This window comes from Ochlerotatus camptorhynchus, unplaced genomic scaffold (assembly GCF_037179485.1).
Source record: "Ochlerotatus camptorhynchus isolate MF236.1 unplaced genomic scaffold, CSIRO-AGI_Acam_v1.1 ptg000041l, whole genome shotgun sequence".
Classification (NCBI taxonomy): domain Eukaryota; kingdom Metazoa; phylum Arthropoda; class Insecta; order Diptera; family Culicidae; genus Ochlerotatus; species Ochlerotatus camptorhynchus.
This window is the reverse complement of record NW_027040532.1, coordinates 1,796,258-1,818,159: the sequence shown is the minus strand read 5'-3', so window position 1 is coordinate 1,818,159 and position 21,902 is coordinate 1,796,258. Positions and strand designations below refer to the sequence as shown.

At 39.1% G+C, this 21,902-nt stretch overlaps 1 protein-coding gene across 1 annotated transcript in view; it reads left to right on the top strand.

Annotated features, from left to right (window-relative positions):
- LOC135713712 (sodium/potassium/calcium exchanger 3-like) overlaps positions 1–21,759 on the top strand; it is a 31,276-nt gene extending 9,517 nt beyond the window's left edge. The window contains exons 2-7 of the mRNA XM_065236923.1: positions 3,092–3,385; positions 3,451–3,587; positions 19,858–20,028; positions 20,090–20,474; positions 20,532–20,882; positions 20,942–21,759. Coding sequence (XP_065092995.1) covers positions 3,092–3,385; positions 3,451–3,587; positions 19,858–20,028; positions 20,090–20,474; positions 20,532–20,882; positions 20,942–21,267 — 1,664 coding nt within the window. The 3' untranslated portion in view covers positions 21,268–21,759. The remainder of the gene's footprint in view (positions 1–3,091; positions 3,386–3,450; positions 3,588–19,857; positions 20,029–20,089; positions 20,475–20,531; positions 20,883–20,941) is intronic.
- The last annotated feature ends 143 nt before the right edge of the window (positions 21,760–21,902 follow it).

Sequence of the window (21,902 nt, the reverse complement as noted above, 5' to 3'; positions counted from 1 at the left end):
TAGTAATATTATTTTTGTTTACCGAAAAATCTGTAACATTCTTCATTTACCGATTATTTTCGGTAAAAAATTACCGAACAAGGAAAACGTTGCTGAGTGTGTAAACCTTGTAAAATGCTCTTTTACTGCGTAGCTACTTCAATGTACTGTCCTGCCCGTGTTTTTTAGTCTGATGAACGGAGCGACGGATAAGCATCTAGAATCAGTTTTCAAAAGAAGCTTCTTTTAGAATCTTCCTTCAGAAACTTCTTTAGATGTTTGTTTTAAAAGCTCATACATGCCTACATCATAACTGTTCTTCAGAATCTTCTTTTATAAGCTTATTCAAGACGCTTGCCCGTCGCTCCACTCCTCTAACTAAAAAAGTAAGAGGTTGTATCCAAGACACGACCGTAGATTTGACGTAGGATTACGAAAGGTAGTTTTGATGTCACCGCAAAAGTAAACTGATTTCTTAACTCGTTATCAGAGAAAAAGTTCGATAGGTTGAAATTCGGAAGCAATTTGAGAGTTCTGTTTGTGAGGTGCTCTGTCGATGTCCATGTAGTACAAGCCAATTCTAGACGGTATGTCTTGGAAACAAGCTCTTACTCTTTAGTTACATCTTTTTCAGTCATTTGTGGTCCTGAATAGGACCGATGGGTTGGAAGCTTGGAAGTCAGCTTAGAACAATGCTGTGGAAATTGGTCCTGGATTCTGAGCCTACCGGACGGTACCTACGTTTATACTTTTTGATGCAAATTTTAAGCCTCTTTTAGAGAAATTTAGAGAAATCGGCAAGATTTTTTTTGGCATAATTCTCTTAATAGGAGGGGCTTAAAATTTGCAACAAAAGGCCTAAAGATAGGTACGGCCTGGCATGCTTAGTGCTTGGAATCAATATTCGGTGACTGTGTTAGGGAAACCACATTTTCCATCACGGAAATACCTCGTTTTCTAATGTCAATATTACGCATTTTCGTGCACAAAATTTCTGGTTTATTCAATAGATACTAAAAAAAAGCGGAAATTGATTGGAACTCCAGTGTAAGAATTTAGTAAGCGTTTTGGAACATTCGGAAAGTGTAGTCAAGTTTTCAACAAAAACATGGATAGAAAGAGTAAGAAAAAAGTCTCAACTCCAACGACACGAAGGAAAGCCCTATTGAGAAGAAGGGCAAACGGAACAGTAGCATGTCTAACCGTTCAGTGGATTTTCATACCGCTAACAGGGAAGAACAAGATCAGAACAACAACCGATTTGCGATCGTCGCAGATGCGGAAGACATCAATTCTCGCAAGCAACACCTGCAGGCAACTACCCTGACAACGAGTCAAGCAAACATCATGGCGAAGGACCATCAGGAAAGCCTCTAGCAACAAAGCAAAAGCTGCCCCCTCTGGTAGTTAAATCGGTCCCACTCCTTATAAAAATGCAAAATTTTTGAGCCGTTGATCCACACTCTGTGTTTTCACTGAAGGTGCACTCCAGAGCGCTCTCAAGTGTACCTTCAGTGAAAACATAGAGTGTGGGTCTGCGGTGCGAAAATTTTGAATTTTGATAGGGAGATTAGTAGCACTAAACTATCTTGTTTTAAGATGGATTAACTGAAAAGTCAATTATATTTAACGTACGCATTCTATATTAAAAAGTATTGGAAAATTCCCGAAAGAGTGATCCATCATTGCTTACCAAAAAGTCTGGACTATTCTGAAGTATCAGAACTTCTGAAAAGTTCCTGCAGTTTTCCTGAAACTAATGGAACCGCAATAAAACTCTGGATGCATTCCTGAAGTTGAAGAAAAAGTGACGGGAGTGGCAGGAATTACACCTCTATCGTGATTCCACACAGCAAAAAATAAATTTCAATATTACATCCAAGAGGATGCACTTCAACCATGTCGAAAATCTTATGAAATTTTTATGACCCCAAAAATAAACAAATGCAGTAAAAGCAGAGTAATGTCAGTTCATGCACTGTATTAATGATAATTTTGTCCTTTTTGGCAAGTAATATTACACCATATTTTTGACATGATTGAAGTGCATCAACTTTGATGTGATAATAAAATTATTTTTTTGTTGTGCAGATGGCTCAGAAAGTATTCTGAATATTATGCCTTTTATTCTGAAGATCTCTAATTGTTTAATAAAACAAATCATGTCTCTAAGATATTCTCACAAGAAAGAAGGTTGATCTGAAATTATTCTAAAAACCTTCAGATGATCAATCATATACATTTAGAAATACCTAATCTTACACGTGACGGAATACATCTTTGACATAGGGGGCGACCCCGGCGTAGTGTTTAACATCCATACCTCTCACGCCAAAGTCACGAGTTCAAATCTCACCCCGGACAAGTCACGAATGACCCAAGAATGTTAAAGTGACTATAATAATAATAATAAAAAAAACATCTTTGACACAAAGAATGAGACGTAAACAAACATGTCATGTAAAATTAAGTTATCCGAGACTGAAAAGTTAGAAAGTACGTTTGGTTGAGTTGAATTCTGCGTCTATTATGACTCAATGTTGTTTCAAAATTGACACTCGTATATGTCAGTTAAATTTACATAATTTTTTCTAAGTGTGTGCGGTTAACTTTAACTGTTCAGTAAATCATGACTGTTAGATATTCTTGTATCATAGTAAGTTGATCAGTAAACTACTCAAAACTCATGTAAATTTCGGTTCCCTGAGACCGACACATGTAAACGGCCCTTTTGACATAAGAATCAGTTGAAAGAAACGAGAAAATCAATTCAATCAAACGTTCTCTTCGTCGATTTGCTTATGTTTCGGTTTGAGAACACTAAATTTTACATGAAATGATTGTTAACGCCCCATGATTTACGTCCGATATGGATTACGTCTCGTGTAAAAGTAGTTATTTCTAAGTGTGGGGCTGTATCCGGTCATGAAGAACTTTGATTTGTTTATTTTGTTCGAAACTTGACTTGTCTAATTTTGACCATCCGTACGACATGCGCAGCACACCAAAGTGTGCCGTGTTTTACAACCTTATCAATATCCTTAGCATTTTATACTCGAATCTATCATGTTGAAAAATCATTGCCTACTTTTTTTATCCTTCCGGTTTTTAGCGTTCTCGAATCATCGGTATGGCGAATTCATCTCAGATTCAGAAATACCAGAAGCTCCTACAGCACAGGAAGTCCCTCCGGATGGCAGGTCCATCAACGTTCAACAAATCATGCTTTCCGGTGAATCCCCCGTGAACCTGACCCTTGATGAGCGAATAGAGCTAGAGAAAATCACATGGCACTGGTACCCATACCGGAGAGTCAACTATGTCGTACTCGAGGACGGACAAAAGATAGAACTGGTTTGTGATGAAGGCAATGCGATAGATCAGCTTCCAGACGACGTATTCACACGTTAGTTACGAGTGTTTCGCAGAATTGCGTCCGTCTACTAACAGTTACGGTATGTTTATTTTCAGAGGAACAGCGATTACAGGGTGCCATTGTGCTGCATTTTATCGGTGCAATCTATTTCTTCACATTCCTGGCGATTACCGTTGGTGATTATTTCCTGCCATCGGTAGAATGCATTTGCGAAGACCTAAACTTAACTCAGGTGAGTAAGCGATTAACGTTTGTTTTTGTGTAGAAAGCGATCTGATAGTTATCACCAATCAATTTGCGGGGGCTTGATTTTTTGTGCGTGTGGTGTTCCGTAACATGATTTATGATTGCTGCTGGGGTCCACAGTGGAGGTGGGACAAATAATTGATTGAGTCACGTGAGTTCCTGTGGATGTCTGCACGCTTTGGCGTCGATCCGATTAAGCTGATAACAATAAGTAGCCAGTGCGATAAGAGGTGTTGACATAGTTGTCAATCATCTTATCGGAGATCGAACAAAAGATGGTATGTGGAAATCGGACAATTGCCACAGTTCTGGATTTGGGTAAATGGGCAAAATGATTATGCTGTTACATTGCAGCAAATGTTTACCTTGCTACATGATTTTAATTCGTTACATTTTTTGAGAATTTCTGAAGTCCCAGAATTAAGACAATTTTTGTAGGTATGAGATCAATAAAGCACTTATTGGTGATTGAGTCCTAAGCGTGACTGCCTACTTAGTCAGTGTTTGGGGTCAATCCTAGCCGAGAACGTTGGGGTTTTTCTCGCCATCAGTTGTAGAACAACTTATTTGAAGCAACTTTGCTGAAGAAAGCCATTTTATATCTCTTTTGGTACACGATTTATACTTGTTTTTAATAAGCAATATTTCGCGACTCCCCAAAAATCGTTCTTTCAACAGTAATTTTTTAAACATTGATTTCTCGTAACAAATATATTCTCTAGTTATGTTAATTTATTTTTTATTTCTTTGCTATTCTTTTTTAGTTTTAAAGTTATAAGTGGTTTATGTATTTTAGATGTTGCATACAACACAAATTACGCATTGTGCAGACCCGAACTACAACTCGCTTTCAAAAATCAATGTTTTAACCGATTCTTGATCTATTGGCCTCTAATGAAAAATGAAGGTTTCAATTTGGCCATTTAGGCTACCTGGCACCGGTTCCGGTAGGGCTCAGAAAGGACACTCATGTACTGATATCGTCCGTCGGCTCAAAATGGATGAATTTTCATCCATAAGTAAATTTACATCATGTCATAGACCAACAGGTGGATCCGGATACCAAGAACCGGTTCCGGGAGGACCCAACCCAAAAAGGAAAATTCCTAATCCTCATGTACTGGTACACGGAGAACAAATTCGTTAAGTTAAGATAACAATCCTAATAGTTACTTTCACATGGAAAAATATTGTTGTTTGAAAGAAACCTATAGTTATTCCAACATTAATTCGACCGCCAACTCAATCATATTTACCTAATAGATTCAACTGTTCATCTTATACTCAATTCAACTATAACTTTGATCAATTATAACAACCGCCAAATGTAATTTATTTATACACTTTGGTTTCAAGTGATCATCATAAATCCACACACTTTTAACTTGTGATGCGTAGAGCAGGCGATAAGATAGCTGGCTCTCACGCAGATGAACACGGTTCAAATCTAAGTTGAATGTTCTTGGTCACTTTTTTTTATGATTTTGCAGTTGTGTTTTCGAGATCGATAAAGAAGCAAAACAAACTTCCTTGATATGTCGATAATGAAGAGCAGTTCGTTTAATAAACATTGTAAAATTTTGCTTTCCTAACAATAGTTTTCTTGAATCAACTAAAGCATAGTTGTATTTTGGAGTTTGACGTTTGTTCATCGACTGAAAAATATAGTTGAGCCAACCGAGGAGCCAACTATGGACTATAGTTGTTGCCCTCTATATATAGTCAAATCAACTATAGTTTCGGGTTATCTCTAAAACAATTGAACAATATAGTTATTTTGACCGGAAAAATAATTGTGTCTGCTATAATTTGTTTTCCGTGTACCGTCTGACAGTTCAAAATTGATGATTTTTCATCAAAAATTAAATAGACATCATGCAATGGGCTAAAAAGTGGATCTGGCCACATTCAGATACCCGGAACCGGTTCTGGTAAGGCTGAAAAAGGACATTTGAGTGGTTCCATATTAATTTGCTAATTCATTTCTTGTATGTTTTTTTATTTGGATGCAAATTTGCAACGACGTTCCTTTTCCCAAAAATGCCACTTTCCATCTTGAAATTGCGATTTTAAATCAAGCCTTATTTTTAAAAAGGGCCTATAGAAAACATACAGCTCATCTTTGGAAATTTGTTACTTGCCATGACTCTCCCTTTAAAATCGACATCACCATCGAGTAGAGGAAGACTTCTCCTACCCGATGGATATGCTGGTTTGTGTAGGCGCACGGAGAACAAATTCGTTAAGTTAAGATAACAATCCTAATAGTTACTTTCACATGGAAAAATATTGTTGTTTGAAAGAAACCTATAGTTATTTCAACATTAATTCGACCGCCAACTCAATCATATTTACCTAATAGATTCAACTGTTCATCTTATACTCAATTCAACTATAACTTTGATCAATTATAACAACCGCCAAATGTAATTTATTTATACACTTTGGTTTCAAGTGATCATCATAAATTCACACACTTTTAACTTGTGATGCGTAGAGCAGGCGATAAGATAGCTGGCTCTCACGCAGATGAACACGGTTCAAATCTAAGTTGAATGTTCTTGGTCACTTTTTTTATGATTTTGCAGTTGTGTTTTCGAGATCGATAAAGAAGCAAAACAAACTTCCTTGATATGTCGATAATGAAGAGCAGTTCGTTTAATAAACATTGTAAAATTTTGCTTTCCTAACAATAGTTTTCTTGAATCAACTAAAGCATAGTTGTATTTTGGAGTTTGACGTTTGTTCATCGACTGAAAAATATAGTTGAGCCAACCGAGGAGCCAACTATGGACTATAGTTGTTGCCCTCTATATATAGTCAAATCAACTATAGTTTCGGGTTATCTCTAAAACAATTGAACAATATAGTTATTTTGACCGGAAAAATAATTGTGTCTGCTATAATTTGTTTTCCGTGCGTGCCTTGAATTTTGAGAAATCAACGAGAGAAGTCATTGTTTACAAAGGCTGTTACGCCCTAATTCCAGCTCTATCTAGAGTTAGGCACATCAGTGTTTTACCTTTTCCACTCAGCTTCAAGCAACTTACTTCAACCCGAAGTGGTTTTTGTTAAATCATCTTAACCACAACAAAGGATGCGCATAACCCAAAAAAAAATTACCTTCGTCAGTTGATCCAACTAAAGAACCGAATTCGTTAGTTGTGCCGAGGTGGATTTCCAACCAGCAAGTTTCGAATGTACCCAACAATATGGGTAGTTTAGGAACGGGGGCGACATGTAGGAAATCAGACTCTATGACATTACCCCGAATTCCATTACTTCGAATGTATTATTTTCCCGAATTTCTAAAATCTTTTTATTTCATCTTACGTTCAGCAATCCACATTTTAAACAAGTGCGGTTCAAATAGGATATGGATAATAACAGCTAGTGCTATTGGCTCAAAACGTTAATAATTATTCTGTATCATGTCCGGAAGAAGACGGTAAAATCAACCACATACATAAATATATTCAAAGCAGCGCTAGTTGTGTAGTGGTAAATATATTCTTCAAGAAGCAAGCTACCAGTCAAAAAGGTGCGTAAACTGCAATATCAGCTAAAGGCTGACTAAAAGTAAATTGGTACGCCCCTCGCACCACTAGTGTTGGGTGGGAATCGAAAATCTTTGACAGTGGTTTGTTTACACTTCTACAGAGAACAACTGATGCAAGCTTGATCAAAGTAGTCGATCGCGTTCGGAAATAACGTCAAAAGGAACTCGAAAGATTGTGTTCGGTTCCAAGCTGGCTAAAGTGATGAAGATGCTGAAAACAGCAGTTTGTCGAGTGGTCAAAACATACAAAGAAACCCTGAGTGTGGAAAGGAATCAGCGGACCTATGAAAAAACTGGAACCAGGGATCGTCAGCTGCGCAGCAAGGTGTTGAGGTGCGCTAAAGTCAACCCCGGTCTTTTTTGATCCGAGATGTGGCCAGTAGCTACAACGCCAACATTCAAACTGTCCGCGCGTGTGGGGGAAAGGTCAGAGAATCTTTTCTGAAAGCCTTTTGCTTTAACGTTTGCTTCACTGCAATTATTTTATTTCATTAGAAACATCACTATCATAATTTTCATTTTACTCACAAATTTGGTGATTCTTTGTAGCGTGGGGTCTCTCCCGCGCTTTAAGTTTATGGTTAGCTTCTAGGTCCTAGGTAAGTTTAGAATTAGTTTCGTTTTAAGTTTAGATTTAATAGTTTGAACTTTTTACCTCCTTTACTAGATTGTAATAAACTCCAGCACTCCCTAATATAAGTAATATAATAGCAAAATAATTTTAACTGTAGCGGTAAGAAACACTACCGACCACGCCGCGAACTTTTATCCAAACAGATAAACAGAAATATTCTTCCCCGTTTCACTGTCGCTGCCGTTGACAGCTCGAGCCACCAGCGTTGACGTCTGTCAATATTATTGCAGCGGCGCTTTAACAGCCTTTGGAAACGTCGGTTGACAGGGTGGCCAGCTCATCGAATCCTGCATCGACACAAACGGTGCGGAACATTCGTGCCAGGGAAGGATACAAGTTATACAAAGCCAGTAAACATCCGAACCGACACATGAAACAGAATTCCACGGCAAAAAAAAATGCAAGGCTCTTGTACGACCGTGTTTCGACGAAACACAAGTGCTGCACTTTGATCGATGACAAAACATACGTCAAACTCGATTTTAAGCAGCTTCCCGGTCAAAAGTTTTACATCGCGACTGGACGTGGGGATATGCCGGGAAGATTCAAGTTCGTGTTTGCCGACAAGTTCGCGAAGAAGGCCATGATTGGCAAGCGATTTGTAGTTGTGGCCTGAAGACGCAACCATTCGTCACATCCTCGACGATGACATCCCAAGTTTACATAGAAGAATGCCTGAAAAAGCGTGTATTGCCATTCATCCGCAAGCATAGGGCCAAAGTCATCTTTTGGCCCGATTTAACCCGCTGCCACTACTCCAAGGTGGTTCAAGATGGATTTTGTTCCCAAGCAAATGAGACCTCCGAATTGCCCGGAATTTTGACCAATCGAAAAATACTGGGCAATTTCAAAGCAGCGGGTTTGACTAAGCTGCGGGGCAGCAAGGACATTCAGCAAATACGGGCAAAATGGAAGAAATGCGCTGATTCCCTGTCCGTTTCCACTGTGCGGGCGCTGATGGGCTCCATCAAGAGGAAGGTTCGAGATTTCGATCGAACTGGAGAAATGTAGCCATTTAATGCTGTAACTTTGTAGTTTTAATAAAAGTACTGTAAGACGGAAAAATAATGTGATTGTATATTTGGTTCATGGTGTACAAAGGAATAAGTTCTCGGAACTTCTGGAAAGTTTTCAGAATTTCTTGGAAGTTCTTGAAGTTTCTTGGAAGTTCTGAAAAGTTACGAGAACTTCCCAGAAATTCCAAGCACTTGCCATAAGTTTACCGGACGTTTTAGGAATTCCTACATCTTTCCGGAAATTCTAAGCATTTCGTAGAAGTTCCGAGAACTCCTCATAACTAATATCTACTGGATCGAACTACCACCTGTTTTACGGCTATGGGGGAAAAAGCACAGGTAGACGTAATCTATACGGACCTGAAGGCGGCTTTCGACAAAATCGATCACAAAATGTTACTCAGGAAATTATCACGATTGGGAGCCTCGAATAGACTGGTGTCATGGTTTTCATTGTTTCTGACTGGTAGGGTGCTGCATATTAAGCACGGATCTTGTGTTTCGTCGCCATTTGCTAGCACGTCCAGCGTCCCATAAGGAAGCAATTTGGGGCCGTTACTATTTGTCATATTTTTCAATGACGTTGCAACTTCACTGTAACTCATATATGCTGATGATCTTAAGATATATGTGGTACGCTGTATCGAGGATTGTTTTCTCCTGCAAATTAAACCAAATTAACTTTACAGAGCCGAAGATTCTCAAAAGGTACAACACAATAAACATTTTATCTTCCGCTATCCAATAAGCCTCCTCCACCAGTTCGGGAGTCGCTTCCAGTGCTTTCATTGTATGGCAGATTCGCCAACGGGGTTCAGAGCGCTTCCATTGCATCAATGGACGCAAAACGTTTTCAGCACTCACACACTCATCACGAAACGGTTACTTTCCAAAGTCGACGACGCATCTACTGAAAGAACTGGTGATGAAGAACAATGAGGAGGACCACACAGTGGTTGCTGCCGAGTAAACAGACCATCGTGTGACACACATTGAGAGTGGTTTGCTTCTGTCGTCAGCCGAGTGAACACTCACCTGCAAATGTTGCTCAACATATTGGTTCACTGGTGTTGCTTGAATAAACTTGTCATAAGCATCGCAAAATGCCACGTGATGACCATCCATCGTTCCAAAGACCCGATAATTTATGAATACTACATCGATGATACTGTGTTTGATAGGATGGACCATGTGACCGATCTTGGTGTTGTGTTGGATTCTAAGCTCTCCTTCAATTCCCATTACGCATCGATTATTTCAAACCGTCAACTTGGCTTTATCTCCAAAGTTGCCAAGGACTTCACGGATCCACACTGTTTAGAAGCGCTATATTGTTCCATCATGCAACCGATTCTAGAAAACACTTTACTCGTATGGGCTCCAAACGACGTTACATGGAACCTAAGAATCGAGCGAGTCTAAAAAAGGTTCATACGGCTTGCTCTCAGGAATCTACCATGGCGTGATCCATCTAACCTTCCAGCGTATCGCGCAAGATGCCGTCTGCTTGGTCTTGAAACGCTTGATCGAAGATGAAAATTACAACAAGCTACGTTTGTCGTTAAATTACTCAACGGTGACGTCGATTGCTCCTATCTTCTATCGCTCCTTGACTTCCGTGCTTCAGGTAGGATATTACCATATATTACGTCAGCGGTCCCTGTTGCAGCCGGGATTTCATCGTATTCTGTATGGTTATAACCAGCCTATATCTGCAATGGTTCGTTTGTGTGCTTCGGTTGAATCCGCGTTAAATTTTGGTATGTCAACGCCTCAATTTGTAAATAGAGTAAGAAGATTGAACATAATTTAGATATTCATTAAGACTGTTTGTCAGATGATTTACTAAACAATAAATAAATAAATAAACTCCGAGAACTTACTAACAGAAATTTCCAAATCTTCCTACTGTGTTACCTGTACGAATATATGTTGTGCCCGCGGATCTCGAATACAATGTTTATTACTGCTAATTAAACATTGCATTTGAAATGCAAAATTAGGCTAGTTCATGTTTCCCGGAATACAAGATCCGTGAAACTTCCAAAAATTCCATTCTAAAACCCTCCAGAAATTTCGAGTATTTCACAGAAAAATCATGAACCTCCAAAAAATTCCAAAAGCTTCTCAGATATTCTGAGAACTTATCACAAATGTTTAAAACTTTCAAAAGTTTTCGGAACTTATGGGAAGCTCTCGAATTTTTCGGAAAGTTCTTATAATTTCTGGGAAGTACTCAGTTTTTTTTCTGAGATTTTCTGGGAAATTCTTCGATTTTTTGAAAGTTCTTGGAATTTCTGGTCATTTTTCGGGTCTGCTAGAAGTTGTTAGAAGTGCACAGAATTTCTGGGCATTTTGATCTTTTTTCCTTGATTTGTTTTCCGTCGATGTTGTTTTCCGTCGATTTTGTTTTCCGTCGATCTTGTTTTCCGTACTGAGTATCGACGTCAAGGAGGTAGTTTTCACACCTGGACCCTTCCTATCAACCCATGAACTCAAGGACAGGGACCAACGGCTTTACTTCCCTTCTGAATGAAGGTGTGATCAGTGTGATGTGCGATTTGAAGATGGAAAATGGCATTTTTAGGCAAAAGGAACGTTTCTGCAAATGTTCATCTAAATCAATAAAATACAAGAATAAACGGATTAGCGAATTAATATGGTCCTAATTCGCCTCCCAAAATTTGAAGTGGTTTGGTATCAAACTGACTTTGCACATTTGAAGTTAGTGTGGGAATTACTTGGGAGAGGCCCAGAGGGAGTCCGCTTTGAGAAGCGTCCGAGAACGGTTGTGTGTTTTTGCTCCGCTGCGTGCTTTTTTTTTAGAGCTCGGGCTATCTTTGTGCTGCCGTGTAGTTTTTCGGTGCTCGCATTTGAATAGTTTTATGTCCCGGACGCGATAATTCTATTTAGAATGATTTGTGCTGATGTTTTTCCCCTGTTGCTTTGGTGCCTGGTGTGCTCTCGCTCCCTTTGTTGACAGTGTGACTCGACCGCGCTGATCTATTATTAGGTTTTTGCGGTGTGCATTGCTTTTGTGCACAGAGTGACATGAAGAAGAAAAGTGATATTTAGTTATTGTGTGTTTGGATTCGCTGGAGGAGGAATTGTTTAAAAATGACTAGAGAAAATTAAGCATCGAGAATGCGCTCCCGGATGTATTGATTTGGTGAGTACGTTCCAGTTGAAGATTGTTCTCTCTAAATATCCCTTTTTTGAATACGTTTCATCAATCAAACATTATTATATGTTGGGTTTGGGGGGGGGGGGGGCAGCCTAAGGGTTTCAATGGATTTGTAGACTGGACAAGTGTTCGTGGATTTGCCAGTCCCTTGTCACGTGTTGATAGACGTACATCTTGTCGTTTGTCTTCCAAAGGTCTTCAATGAAGTTGATTCACCCAGCTGCAACAAACCATCAGGCAGAACTTTACAACCAGTGAAGTATCTGCAGTCATATGTAATCCTTGCACTGATGGTGGGTTCTATTCACATCACATGTTCCCCTATAAAAAAGTGAATTTGTGTCGCATATATTATAATCTCATCTGATTCTGGATTTTACAGTCAGCTTCACAGGTGTCAACCTCCTGCCCAGGAATAAGGAAAACTTCGTTAAAGTCTCTTATTGTGTTTCCCTTCCGACTGGGGGACTTGTAGACTTCGGGGCAAACTTTCTTTGACGGTGGTGGATTATTCCCTTCGTTCGCCTCCGTATCCGAAACTGGCTACATCTGTTCCAATTCTGCTTCAGCCTCCAAGCGAGTCTTGAACTCTCTTTTTTTCACTCAATTGATACGTTCCCACATTGGGTTTGGCATGGAGAACTCGTCTTGAGAGAGTTTCGCTACCGCGTTTTTTTTTTCCGGCCAGTGTAGGATTCCAGCTTCTTTCCAACCAGAAAGAATTACGGTTAGGCATGTTTCGCATCTTTCAATTGTTTGTACCACTTTAAATGGCATTTTTTCCGCACTTGAACTTGGACGACACTAGCTGACTCCCTTCCGAAACATTTTGAACTGTCACTTTTCTCCAGGCAACTTTGTCATCATAAAACTGAACGGTACCAAGTCAAGTCAAAATGGATAATAAATAAACAATAAGGTATTCAAATTTACTTTATAAATGCTATAATAAACCATTGTGCAGCGATGATCGAGACGTTTCCGTCGGATAAGATTATTTTGCGGCCGAGTGTCTAGGAAGCTATGGAAACCGAAATGGCTCTTGATTTTGTTTTATGCCCTTATAGTATAAACCACCATCGCACTTCGTTAGTTGCCCCAATAGAACCCTTGCTTTTGGTTTGAATCAGTACAAATTCGTTCTATTATATATAAAAAAAAAAGAAGTATACATATTCATTTTCTTCCGAACTAAATAAACCACCATCACACTTTGTGAGTGGCCCCAACAGTATCCTTGCTGTTGGTCTAAATCGGCTCAAATCCGTTCTAATAATTATTTTATATTCAATCAAGTAAACCACCATCACACTTTGTGAGTGGCCCCAACAGCATCCTTGCTGTTGGTTTAAATCGGTTCAAACCGCTTATAATTAATTATTTTGGTCATTGATAAAATAAAATAAACCATCATCACACTTTGTGAGGGGCCCCAACAGTATCCTTATTGTTGGTTTAAATCGGTATACACACATCTAATAATGATCTACATCTCTAGACAGCCGGCTGTTTAGAGCATAAATCGAAAACACTTATAAATAACTACACAAAACAAAAGATCGCATCACTTATCAAGGTGAATCCTGATCCAACGAACCTAACCCACTAACAAAACCTCCTTCCTGTGACTTTTGTGGGATGCAGAGGTAAACACGGTCCCAAAACAACAAAAGTCACACACTAACATTCCTTCCCTCTCCCACCTGATTGCAAGGACGTGGCCGGTGACGTTATTGATCTTTAAAGGTAGGAGTCACTGGAACATGTACACTGAGAATGGCAGGTTACTACCAAGCCCCATTCAGTTGATTCTTTGTACAATTTCACTGGTTCAGATCAATCACGGAGTGCAACTATCGATACGTGCAGTCAGACTAAGCTAAGCTAAGCTAAGCTAAGAATTACTTGGGAGAGGCCCAGACTCGAAACATATAAACGTCACAACTGTAATACCCAAGAACCAGTTGCCATCAATAACTTCGTTGGTACAAAGGTTGAATTGAACTGTTTCTTTGACATAAATTGCAACACTGCCTGTGTGTCTAGAATGTAATAATCAAGCAGCAACAATATATCTTGGAATACTACACTGATCAAAAGCTTCAATTTCTATAATATGAGTTTCAGATAATAAAACTAAAATAGGACGTTTTTCCTCAACATTCTGACGTAATGCTACATAGTTTGTTGACAACCCCGCAATGTTAGAATATAAAAAAAATTAATTGATTCACATTCCTGGAACTTGGCTGCTATTTATTGAAACGCAAGCTGCTTTTCTTCTGATCAAAAAGTCTTTTATAGAGCAAACATTCAGAGCTAACTGCGGTATGGTTGACGTCCAAGTTCATTTTACGTTCTTTATTCAATAACCACGTCGTTAACCACTCTCTTCTTTTTTTTCCTTTGGTTTGTTTTTTCCGTCGATCTTGTTTTCCGTGCTGAGCACCAATGCTACCGACGTGCCAGGAAGGCAGCTCCCACACCTGGACCCTACCTATCGACCCATCAACTGATGAACCGGGGACCAACGGCTTTACTTCCCATCCGAAGGAAGGCGTGATCAGAGATGTTATGCCTCAGAACATCCCGGCGGCACCGACTGGGATTGAACCCAGGCCTGTTGGGGTGAGAGGTAATCACGCTTACCACTACACCACCGGTGCCGTTGGTTAACCACTCTCGATACAGCTTCCTTGCGCGGGATTTGGCCGCCGTGTTTTGTTGATCACGCCGGTTCGGTGCCTTCTGGACCTTGAATACACGAAGAACAGCTCGTTTCATGGTTTGCTGAACGAACCAGGCGGAACACTTTGCCTTCAGAGCCGCGTCGCGAATCGAAAGGTTCGGATTACGCTTGAAATAACAGGGTCAGCTGTCTTCGATTTTCTTCCACTTTCAGCCCGCCGCTCGGTCGTCTGGGACTCCTTAAACGATTTTACCACCCGAGACACAGTTGTATGGGTGATTCCCAGTTGTCCATCTCATGGTCGCAGTCGGATTTTACCCACGGATAAAAAAGTTACACACGGATAAAAATGGTGCATTTTTTTCGAGTACAAGCCTTAGAGCATCTCTCACAATTTTTGCAATCCTTGCTTTTGTGCCCGAATGCTCCACATTAGCAGCATCTCAAAATATTAATCGCGGTAACTATCGAACACAGAAAAGGAGCCAGACACAAGCTGTCAGGAACTGTAATTGCAATGGAACAAGAATACATTCAATGGGATATCGTTTTTAGAATCATTAATTGAATATGCCGTATAGGGTTGAGAACTACTTCGGCCTAATCGCCCATTTTGGGCCCATCGAGCGGAAAACTTCAAATAAATCCATGATTTCAGAGTTAACAAGTCAATTATGCGTTTGGTACGAACGCTACGGAACGAAGTTAATGAGAACGCGTAAGAAAACAAAAAAAGCGCTCCGACCGAATCAATTTTTATCTTCATCCGATAGGCCGAAGTGAATTCATTGGCGTTTCAATACGTTGGGCCGAGTTTAGAATCCGTAGGCCGAGTTTGACGTCAAGAAGCAGTGTTAGACTTTTGACAATATCTCAACGATTGGTTTCTCTTTATCAAATATTACGGTACATACGGAAAGGTAAATAAATTTGGAAGCAATCAGTAATGATAACATTCCGTTTGGTGCTAAACTGCGCAAGATTAAGAAAGACTAAGTGCGAGTTGGGCTTAATAGGCTGAAAATGGAGTAGTTAACCCTATATACTTAAATCCATATTGTAAGATACTAACGGCTTTAGAACGGTTTGTTCAAATGCTGATGGGTCCTTTTCTATTGGTGCTATAGAGTTTACCTTTTCCTCTCGATTTTCTTGCTTTCAATGTCTTTTTCTCTTCCAGTCTTTCTTTTTCCCTCGTATTTTCATATTAACTCACGCTGCATAAAGCACTGCAAGGATGCTGATTGCGATATATCAATATTGCAAAACGGACAACGTTTTTGGCGTCAGAAAATCACGTGGTTACTTATAAAAGCATAAATATGTATTTTGGACTTAGACCTCTAAATGTCAACGGAAAAAGCTCAATTTTCGATATGTTACTTAATTAGTCCCAATAATCATTTGCCACATGGGAAAACATATACCGGAACGATTTTGAAAAATACGCCCCACTCTACTGTCATATGACATTTTAGTTTGGTACTGTAATTTGATAGCTTGTTTTGCAAGTTTCAGAAGGAAAGGCAGTCGTTTATCACAGAAAATGCGAAAACTACGGTGACCGCTTACAAGACTGATTCCTATACAAACTTCAAATGGTTTATGCACAGTCACACACTTAGAAATAACTAATTTTACACATGACGGAATCCGTATTTGACATACAAGATGAGACGTAAACAAACATCCAAAAAGAATTTTTTTAAGCAATAAAACACTCAGGGAGGGCAAATATGTTATAACCCATTTATTAGTCATCCTTCGAACTACAATTTGTATTTTTTTAACTCGATTGGCGTCTCCCCGTGGCCGGTGCACCAGGTCGCGCGGGCGTCCTCGCGCGGAAGTCGGAAAATGGCGTGGGAAAATGCTCCTTTCCACGTGATCCTGGAACATAAATCGAACAAAAATCCTGATTAGTAATGAAATTTGGGTTAAAAATACGTATTCCGATTTTATTTTAAATTAATTTTTTCAAAAGTTGTGGCCTTAGGAAAAAAAAGTCCATTTTTTCACCCTAAAAATGCTTACAAAATCGTGGATTAAAAATCCATTTTTGACAAAATCGAAAATGTGGGTACGTATTTCCAAGCAAAATTAAATTCTGAACAAGAAAACCTAGGCGATATCCAAATTAGATGATAACTAGTCAGAGTTATTTCCCACGCCAGTTTGAAAAACCCCGTTTCGAGATAAACGCGTTCAAATGCTCAGATGCTCTCTCAGCGCGCCGGTACATGTTTTAGGAAATCGCTTCGTAAAGCGGTAAGGAATATTCTGACGGACTTGGAGTCTTTTCTAAATTAAAGTATACATCCCAAGGAACATTTTAAGCCAAAAAAAAATGCATTTTTTTTGAAAAATAAAAGTGTACTCCCCTCTTAAAACTGTTTTGAAATTCAAGCATAAACGTCATTAACAATTTTTTATTAATGTCTTAATAAAACACGTTTATTCTATCATTATAAAAGCAACCATAAAACCATTAGGTTTTGCATTAGAGCAAAAAGCATTTATTGTTGCTGTTCAGGCTTTTTAAAGTGCATTATTAACTCCCCAATTACTCTGTTTACAAATTGGGCTTAAAAGATGGTTCCTCGTAGTTAATAAATGTTAAATTTATGACAAGGAAATCTCGAAGGACAGACGAAGTAGGATGAAAAATTCAAGTTGATTTCAGCAAAATTTACTTTAGAAGAACCAGCACACCATCAACGACTGACCATCTGGCGGACCATCCCTTCATCGTTGGATGGTGCGGATGGTAACCATCCGGAAGAAGGGGATCTTTTTCGGGAACGATTGCGCTTTCAGCTGTTCGAAATGCGAAATGTTGTAAAGCAGTATCGCAAACTGTCTGAGTAGCTGCTCCCAATCTATCGGGAGAAAACCACCTAGAAGAACCCTGGATCCCACAGCGCAACTATCGAAAGATAAACAAACTTTGACGTTTAACATTTTGCAGGCAACTTTGCCTCCATAAATGCTGCCATAAATCTGAACGGGTTAGGATCAAGCAAAATGGCTTTAGATAAATACAATTCATAACAGCCATTTTAAAACCTTATTAATTTGTTAAGGAATTCTTGAAAGAAAAACAACTTTTTCACAAATGACCCATGAAAATCAACTTCTATGCCACCGCCATGTAATAATTAGTTTGCTTATTTTTTACAATCTTCGATTTTCAATCTATATTTCCTTATATATAACAATATTTTGGTAAATTTAGCAATGACCAAACATTTAAATGCGAAAATATTAAAAAAAAATATGGCCAACTCGATCTGAAGAATATATATTATTTTTCAATGATAAATAATTAGTCAAATCGACGTTTTACGAGGGTGGACTTATTTTTTTCGATGTTTTCACATACATTTCACATAACATTTAATATGGCACTTAAAACTAGGCCACTTAATGAGAACTATTGTAATACATTTGGATATTCAACAAGATTTTTATACTATCAGTTTCTATTTTAATTATTTTGATAAGATCGGATTCATAAATCCTTTTCTATCTTGATTGATGCTTTCCTAGTGGATTCAGCAGGTTCTCAATGCGTTCGTCATACAACTTTTTGCAGTAAATCAATCTTGAAGAGCTTCGAGAATACACCCTTCAGAACCTTCCCCGATCAGCACACTTGTCACTGAACAGTTGTGGATACTTGTATGTAACTTATTTCTGTCACAATCAAGTTGCAGCAACCTATTATGATGGACATGTGTTGCTTGGGTCTCCAGGGTGGGCCAAGTAGACATATTCCAGTGTTAATGAGGTTTTGGTGAATGCATTAATGACAAAATAGCCTTGACCAGGGTTTTATGAATGTTGTTTTATAGTTGCTTTGTAGTATTTCATAAAACTTAAAATGTTACTTGGGATATATGTCACTCTAAGAGCACCTAAATTCACATGAATTATTCTAAGTGTGCAGTTCTTACCAAAAAGTTCAAATTTTGAGAGGCTATTCAGGAACCGATTTGGAACCGTTTAAGCATCGGTGAGCACAAATTTAACATTTTGCATTAGTGTAATGGGACAGCCCCTTGTGAAAGTCAGTTCATCGTGATGTCGCATTACTCTGGAATCGGTGATGGCCATGAGCATTCATCGTTCTGATAATGTTCTGAATCGTCTTCTTAGAAAACTGCGTTAGTATTTAAATATGTAAAAAGGGTCAGATTGTCATATATCACCACAATATTAGTAGTCTACCAAAACTAAAGATCTGTTGAAGGGTCAGTGAAACCTTGGTTCAATAATGCGTAAATTCGAACCGGTGCGAGATTGAAAAAAGCACAATTTTAAGCTGACAATGATTTTTTTTTTGATAATTTGCTATGCTTAGCTCTGAAGCCACTAATCGTCACCAATCTTCCCGTTTCAGCAACGGGTAAGTGAAGGTAAGTAACCAAGATCGTGCGAGTTGTAAGTTTGTTGTGCATTAGACTATTATGCGCCTGTTTTACACTACAATTGAAAACTAATCTAACTTCCTGAACTGATAACTGCTAGCATGCTTGTGAGAGTTCTGACGTCACTAATTTTACGATAACAGAAGCAGTTTCGAAACTTACGCATAGTGAAGATTGCAATGGTTTTTATTGTATGTATAATCCTTTATTTTGAACTTGATTTAATCAAGAAGAAAACGGAGCCACATTTTTCTTATCTTGCACTCGCATTCAATGGGACAGTAATCTGTTGTATCTAGTATTTTTATCATCGTAATCGTACGGTTGAGTGTCCACTGCCCAGCAACGCACGTCATAAATCAGTGCACTGATTGCGTTTAGCTATTTCGAGTTACAATTCACGATCGTCACGACAGCCGTTTGTCACACAGCAGGTAGAATACGAGGCGGTACATCGTGTGTATTTCCTTGTTGACGGCGTGGCGTCAACGTTTCTTATCGCTTAAACAAGCTTCTCGTCTTGCTTTGCTGTCCAATAATAATGAGTCATTATTGTAAAATATGCAAACACGTTTAGGCGTGAGACAATTATGTGCAATTATCGAGAGGGGCTGTTTTTGACAACGTCAATGGGTTATCTCAGCTAATCATACTAACCTTCTGTGTTGATGGCAATATTTTTTTTTTTATTGAATTGGTAAATTATTTTGTTTATTTTCTGCTTGTTTTATATTTGGTACAAAGGACGTTGCGGCGGCAACCTTTATGGCTATTGCTGGAACCATTCCGGAGTTTTTCACGAACACGATCAGTACGTTCATCGCCGATTCGGATATGGGTATTGGTACCGTCATGGGATCGCTTCTGTTCAACACGTTGGGTGTGGCCAGTCTGGCGGGTTTGGCCACTAAGAAGGTATGTTCTAGTTTGTAAATTGTCTAGTTTTTCCAAAGATTGAGATGTTTCATTTTTACAGCCCGTTCAATTGGACTGGTGGCCACTAACGCGGGACTCCCTCGTGTTTGCTTTTCACATAGCCATCTTAATTGGATTCTCCTGGGACGGTCGGATCTACTGGTACGAAGCGATGGTATTTGTCATATTGCTTTTGTTTTACTTCTTGATAATGTTTCAAAACAAACATATCATGAAGTTTGCCAAAAAATACATCGAGGTTAAGTGGAACCTCTGTACTCGCGTGATCAAAGAAATTGAAGCCGATGAAAGGGCCGCTGCGGCTGCGGCAGCAACTGTTGGAACTGCTCAGCCTAATGTTCAAAAGCCAACGTATCGAATGTCCACGGCATCCATCCTATCCGATCAGATGGCAGAGAAACCACTGAAGGTGGGAGAACTGCATAGTAAGTGTTGTTGAGTTAATTGCTGTGAATTGTTGTTTGATTATTTCTTAATTTCAGTACCCTCCCGTCACGTCCTCCCAGACTCGGATGAACATCCACCCATGACGTTATGGAAGATTTCCCGTGAAACAAAGCTGCGTACCTTTTGGTGGTTCTACAGCTGGCCGATCCGTTTTGTGCTGACATTTACAATTCCCAATCCCACGTTTCCGTCCATGCGTCGGTGGTATCCACTAACATTCATAATGTGCATCATTTTCATAGCTCTTGTCTCGTTTCTTACGTTTTGGATGATGTCCATCATTGGATACACCTTTGGAATCCCGGACGCGGTTATGGGTCTTACGTTACTAGCCATGGGTGGCTGTATGCCGGAGGCAATCTCTGCAGTGCTTATCATTAGAACCGGTAAGTTCTAAACAAAATGCTCATCTTGGATATAACCTCATAACCTTCCATCATCGCAGGAAACGGAGCCGTCGGAGTATCAAATGCCCTCGGTGCTAACTCGTTGGCGATCTTGTTTTCGCTCGGAATGCCATGGTTCATCAGAACGGTGGCCGACGGTGGAAGCACTAACAACTCGTACGTCGTAATTGCCTCCCACGGAATGCAGTACTCGATCATTTCACTGCTGTTTGCCGTTGGTTCACTGTACCTAGTAATCTACATTGCCAAGTACAAGCTGCGAAAGCGCATCGGTATTGCTTTGATGGGATGCTACGCCATTCTAGTGACGTTCATGTTGCTAAATGAATTGGACATCTTCTTCCCCGCCAATAACGGTTGTTGATGGAAAAACGGTCGTTTCAGCAGCTTTTTGATTGTGACTTGATATGCAGCAAGTAGATCCTAAGCCGATGTAAACCATTACGGAATACATGCAACTCGACTCCCGAATATTTGTAAGTTAAGGTTAGCTGTGCTAATATGTAAGTTAATTACTCCCGAATGAAACCAGTAGTGTACTTATGTGATATTTTTTTTTACAATGAATGAAATGATATTATGTTGATGAGACATATAAAATGTTTGTTGTAATCGCTCCATACCTAGTTCTCTTCCTAGGATGTAAAAAAAACTACAAAGGGTTATTTATAAATTAATGTACCATGATGTTGGTAGTTGGTAGTGTAGATTTAACGGATAAATGTTGGTAGTTGTAATATTATTTCCATTAATTCATACGGCAGGCCAATCATGACTACAATTGCTATTATTGCAAACTTACCAGTTTACGATTTATAATTCACCCCAATTCAATGAAATAAAGTTACCTATTGGATGAGGATAATTTTACTATTCTGCTATACCCGAAAACAAAACAAAAAACGATTTCATTAACAATTCTCAGAAATGCTTGAGACTTACCAAACAAACGGATTCAAAGAAAATGTCCCATGTATATTTCCAACCGGACAGAAGCTC